This window comes from Engraulis encrasicolus, chromosome 17, assembly GCF_034702125.1.
Source record: "Engraulis encrasicolus isolate BLACKSEA-1 chromosome 17, IST_EnEncr_1.0, whole genome shotgun sequence".
Lineage (NCBI taxonomy): Eukaryota > Metazoa > Chordata > Actinopteri > Clupeiformes > Engraulidae > Engraulis > Engraulis encrasicolus.
Genome location: NC_085873.1, coordinates 31,402,776 through 31,408,131, shown reverse-complemented (window position 1 = coordinate 31,408,131; position 5,356 = coordinate 31,402,776). Strand labels below are relative to the sequence as shown.

At 49.0% G+C, this 5,356-nt stretch overlaps 1 protein-coding gene across 3 annotated transcripts in view; it reads right to left on the bottom strand.

Annotated features, from left to right (window-relative positions):
* mapk3 (mitogen-activated protein kinase 3) overlaps positions 1-4,379 on the bottom strand; it is a 19,613-nt gene extending 15,234 nt beyond the window's left edge. For all 3 annotated transcript variants that reach the window (XR_010038401.1, XR_010038400.1, XM_063220637.1), the window contains exon 1: positions 3,785-4,379. Coding sequence is in view for 1 of the 3 variants with exons in the window: in XM_063220637.1 (XP_063076707.1) it covers positions 3,785-4,005 (221 nt within the window). In the remaining 2 variants the exon portion in view is untranslated. The remainder of the gene's footprint in view (positions 1-3,784) is intronic.
* Between the last annotated feature and the right edge of the window lie 977 nt (positions 4,380-5,356).

The window sequence follows — 5,356 nt, the reverse complement described above, 5'->3', positions numbered from 1 at the left end:
TTAGACGTCAATGGGTTAACACAATTATCAGAACATATGTAGATCAATTTTTGGGCTTGGGGGCCCCCTTGGCTCTAGGGCTCTTGGGCCTCTGGTCCTGGGCCCGGTAGGCCCATGCAGTAATCCGTTCTTGGACATAAAGTTCATTACATGGTACATGTTGGCCCAAGACTCAACCTCCACCATATTCACTTTTGGCCCACTATGGCCAGTGTAACTGAGGTCATCTGCGTTAGTTCGCCACTAGGGGCTTGGGGGCCCCCTTGGCTTGGGCCTCTGGTCCCATGCAGTAATCCGTTCTTGGACATAAAGTTCATTACATGGTACTTTGTTGGCCCAACACTCAACCTCCACCATATTCACTTTTGGCCCACTATGGCCAGTGTAACTGAGGTGCCCTGCGCTACTTCGCCGCTCGGGGCTCAAACCCACAACCTACCAATCAAAGCTCCAGTTTGGGGAACGGGAGCGGAGCTGAGCTGAGCTCAAGGTCCAGATCGATAGCTCAGCTCTAACGATACGGTATGAGGCTTCGGGAGGGAGGGATTTACCTCACGTCCAACCACCGAATTCTAGACAGTTGTCATCCTTTACACCAGCAAACAACTATTTCATGTTTAATAATTCAAATAATTCACTAATTGCTTGATGGAAAAGCATAAAGGATTACGTCTCGAGAGATTTCCCTTCAGGTCTATATAATATCCAGCAGCAGTGCAGTAGCACAAATGGGCAAGTAGGTTGAACATGGACACTTGTTATCGATATCCCTTCTTCAGTCGTTTCCTTTGTCCTCGGTGACGCCCTTCCTCCCGTTCTGGAAAGACAGCAGGACTCGAGGGAAGATGGAGGCACCCACATGCATTTTCATTCTACAGCCATCAGTCTCCCCTCACTCCCTTCTCTGACCTTTTAATTTACTGAGACATCACAATATCACATTACATTACACTTAGCTGGCGCTTTTAACTCCCGTTCTCGACCTGTGCTTGTGACTGATGACCCGCCTCTGCGGAGAAAACAATAACGCTTCCCTGCCGTTGAGCCTAGCCACAAAACACTTTCGAGGGCCTTTTCACCCATTCAACATCTCGACTGCAAATGAGAAAATTACCTTTTTCAACTGTGCTTTCGCAAGATATTAAACTAAACTTCGATCGCTAATGACGTCTTGTGACGTCATCACAAGGCCATGAGCACAAGGGAGGACGGGAGTTAGGGCAATGGGAAGAGGCTGGCAGACAGAAAGGCTGGCAGACGCAAGAGAGAAGGGATGGGGAAAAGAAGTGGAAGAGAGATAGTGGTGTGTGTGTGTGTGTGTGTGTGTGTGTGTGTGTGTGTGTGTGTGTGTGTGTGTGTGTGTGTGTGTGTGTGTGTGTGTACGATCATGAGCAAAAAGGCCAGGCCAACAGTACACTAGACTTGCACATAGATTTGCTCACGTGTACGCACTTAATATAAAAATATACCTTAATTGTATTGCAAATGTGATTTCTAAGATTTCTTTACAAAACAGCCCACGGGCCATAGATTCCCTCCCCATAGGGCTGCAACGATTAGTCGATAATTGCAGACTAATCGACTACAATGTGTTTTTTGTACATTTATTTTCCTTTTTGTCCTATGTGTTTGTCTGTGTCTTTAACTATATGTAGGCCTATGCTGACATTTTGACCAGGACTCCCTGGCAGAAGAGACTGTAGCCTCAATGGGACAACCCTGGCTAAATAAAGGACAAATAAATAAAAAAATAAAAATAAATAAATAAAATACAAACATTTGTTGACAAGAATTGTCATTGTCGACTAGTCGTCTCATTTAATTTCATGCATGCCTTAAATGTAATTAATTACTTTATTGAAACCTAAAATTGCCCAGCACATAAGAATAGTATCTTGGAGTAAATAAGCTACTGTCACGATTTAATCTCTGACAGTAGTAGGTCTGTAAGAATTTTCTCACTTCCCTGCGCTAGAGGCCGGGAAGGTTTGTTTACACACAGGCACGAGCTGGGAGAGGTTGGAGCAAGTCTTTTTTTTTCTCGTGACTAATCGTCACTGGACCTATAGATCAGTCGACTATTAAAATAATCGTTAGTTGCAGCCCTACTTCCCCAACCATGCCATACACCCTGGGCACATCTTAATGGTGTGTGTGTGTGTGTGTGTGTGTGTGTGTGTGTGTGTGTGTGTGTGTGTGTGTGTGTGTGTGTGTGTGCGCGTGCGTGCGTGCGCATGGCTAGCAATGCAATGTATACTAACAGCAGAAGTGATATGGTGTGTGTGTGTGTGTGTGTGTGTGTCTCTCTCTTCTTCTATGTGCAACTCTGCTCCACTCCACTTTCCTCCCTTTTTTCCGGATGTGTGTGTGTGTGTGTGTGTGTGTGTGTGTGTGTGTGTGTGTGTGTGTGTGTGTGTGTGTGTGTGTGTGTGTGTCTTGCATTGGTGGTGTGGTGCAATACAAGAAGCCCCTTTGTGTGCATGTGTCGCCCCATCAAAACATGAACGTGTGTGTGCTGCCCCATCAGTGTGTGTGCCTGTGTATTTGTGCTTGTGCGTGTGAGCGCATGGTTGTGTTTCCATCAGTTTCTGCACCTACTAACAACACAGATGCAGAGCATAAGTCTGCATCTGTGTGTGCGTGTGCGTGTGCGTGTGTGTGTGTGTGTCACACTGACAGATTTCCACAAATGTTTGGATCTGTGAATCTCTCCAAACAAACAAAAACTCTGTGTGTGTGTGTGTGTGTGTGTGTGTGTGTGTGTGTGTGTGTGTGTGTGTGTGTGTGTGTGTGTGTGTGTGTGTGTGTCATAATCTTGCATGCGAGTATGCTGGTGCATTTCCTGGATCTCAATAATTTGGCAGGGCTCTCTAGGCCACGCCCATTCTGGCGTAAAGCAAGATGGGCTTTCTCTCAAGCAGGAAATGGTCAATACAATCTACTTACCCCAGACAGAAATGCGTCAACAAATACACAGGCACTTAAAACACACATACAGGCGACAAGAGGGAAAGGGTGATAACGGAGAGCGTCTGTGTTTGTCTGTGTACTTGAGCTAGCGAGCTAATAAGCAAGCGCATCCAAGTGGGTAAGCGGATGGAGACTCCCAACTGAGATCGCTCCCGGACGTGCGGTCCCAGGTGTTTCTATCACTCCCGGACGTGCGGTCCCACCCGATTATATTTCACGTATTATCATATACTGCCACATACAAGCAATTTAGGGTTAGGTTTAGGTTTAGGGTTAGGGTTAGGTTTAGGGTTAAGGTTAGGGTTAGAAACAAAAAACTAACATCAACAAGATAACTGGCTCCGTCATATGGCGGTGGTACCGATAGTCTGGCTAGTGGGAGCGAGATGAAATGGGAGCGTCCTGAGTTGGGAGCGTCAATCTGGGAATCTCCAAGTGACAGCTCGGGGGAGCTAGCAATCTCTGCTAGTCTCCTCTCTGTTTCTGTTGTTTACACATAGCAGCTACATGCACACACGCACAAGTGGCCGTGGACCCCCCAGCACCCACACAGACTAGATGCTAAATGCTTTAATGCTAACTGCGGTTGCACCACCCAGGAAATCACCATTTGGCGATGTTGACATGCTAGCAGCTCCGCTAATGTTTACCAGGCAGCTAGCCGCCTAGCTTTCCTCTTTAGCCTCTTTGGCAGCTAGCGAGCCAACACCTTCAGCTCAGCACCCAACACTCCTACGAGTCCCAGGTTGTCAACAACCGATTTGCGCACCCTCACGTTATACATACACGCACACGCACAACATGTTCCGCTTACCACACCATGCCGTAGGCGCCCTCTCCAATGTACATCAGGTCGGTGTAACGGGGACCGACGTCGAAGTTCTGCCCCTTCACGGACTCGAGGCCCGGTTTGGATCCCGCGGGTGCCGTCCCTTCTCCTGCCCCGGCGCCTGCCTCCCTCGCCCCGGCTGCGTTGCTACCGGAGTCCGCTGCCTCGGCCGCCGCCGCGCTAGTGCTACTTGAGGAGTCCGCCATCACGGTACCGGGCTCTCGGGGTGTCGTCGGTGGCTACGGGGACCTCGGAGTGCGCGCTGGAGTGAAACGCAGGCTGGATGAGTGATGGATCGGTCGCGAGCGGGGGTGGTTCGGAGGCTTCGCTTCCCTGACACTCAGAAACGGAGTCGCGCGCAGCCCAGGCCCCTCTCTACTCTCCAGCTGGAGTGTGTATGCGCGTGTGTGTGAGGGCGTAATGTAAACGGATTCCCTGCGTGAACGCGGATGTCTTAAACTTCACAGGGCGTGTAGGCGCGTGCCAAAGCTTGCCAAGCTGGCGTGCTCGTGAGATGATAGTGCCCGCGAGCCTTGAGTAGGCGTTCCCGTGGCAACCCTCAGTTATCTGTGTGTGTGTGTGTGTGTGTGTGTGTGTGTGTGTGTGTGTGTGTGTGTGTGTGTGTGTGTGTGTGTGGGAGCTGGGAGCTGGGAGCTGCATGGAGAGAGAACGCAGAGAGAGGAGAGAGATGCTGCGGGGGTGGAGAGGAAGATAAAGAGAGAGAGAGAAATGTGACAAACATGGCTGGAGAGAGGAGGAGGGGGCAAGAGAGCAAGAGAGAAGGTGATGAAAGACAGAAGGAAAGAATGACCAGTGAAAGAGAGAATATGAAAGCGAATACAAAGAGAGAGAAAAAGAGATGAGACAGAAAGAGAAAAGAGAGAGGGATGAGAGAGGGGAGATGGAGAAAGAGAGAGAGGGAGAGAGAGAGCACTGCAGTTTGGTGGGTGCTAGAGAGTCACTGACGGGAGAGGGAGGGATTTCCCAACGCCTCCACGAGAGAGAGAGAGGAACACAGAGAGAGAGAGAGAGAGAGAGAGAGAGAGAGAGAGAGAGAGAGAGAGGAAGAAGAGAGTGAGTTTAAGTATGTTAGTGTGTGTGCGTGCGTGCCTGCCTGCCTGCGTGCCTGCTTGCATGCGTGTGTGTCACCTCTAAGCACCACACAAACAAACTTGATTCTTCTAGTGCACATACAAGTGGTGGCTCACAATTATTACAGGCTTTCGTTTGCACTCCCAAAAGCATGTAAAATAATTAGGCACATTAGCCACAGGTGGTATGATATGAAACCCAAAACCTTCTGATTCCAAGACCAACTTCATAACACACAGCTAGGCCAGACTGTGCTCGCCACTACAGAACTTTCTAGTCACGATGTGCAGGATAGTGCACCAATAGGTCTACACACACAATAGCCTATCCATTGCTCCAATAGCCTAGTCAAGATATTTAAATAATTTTCTGTCGTCAGTGACGTCATCAAGAGGTCACAAGCAGGCAAGGGAGTAGGGAGGGTGGATTCTAATATGCAGACTCCCGTACTCCCTTGCTCACTTG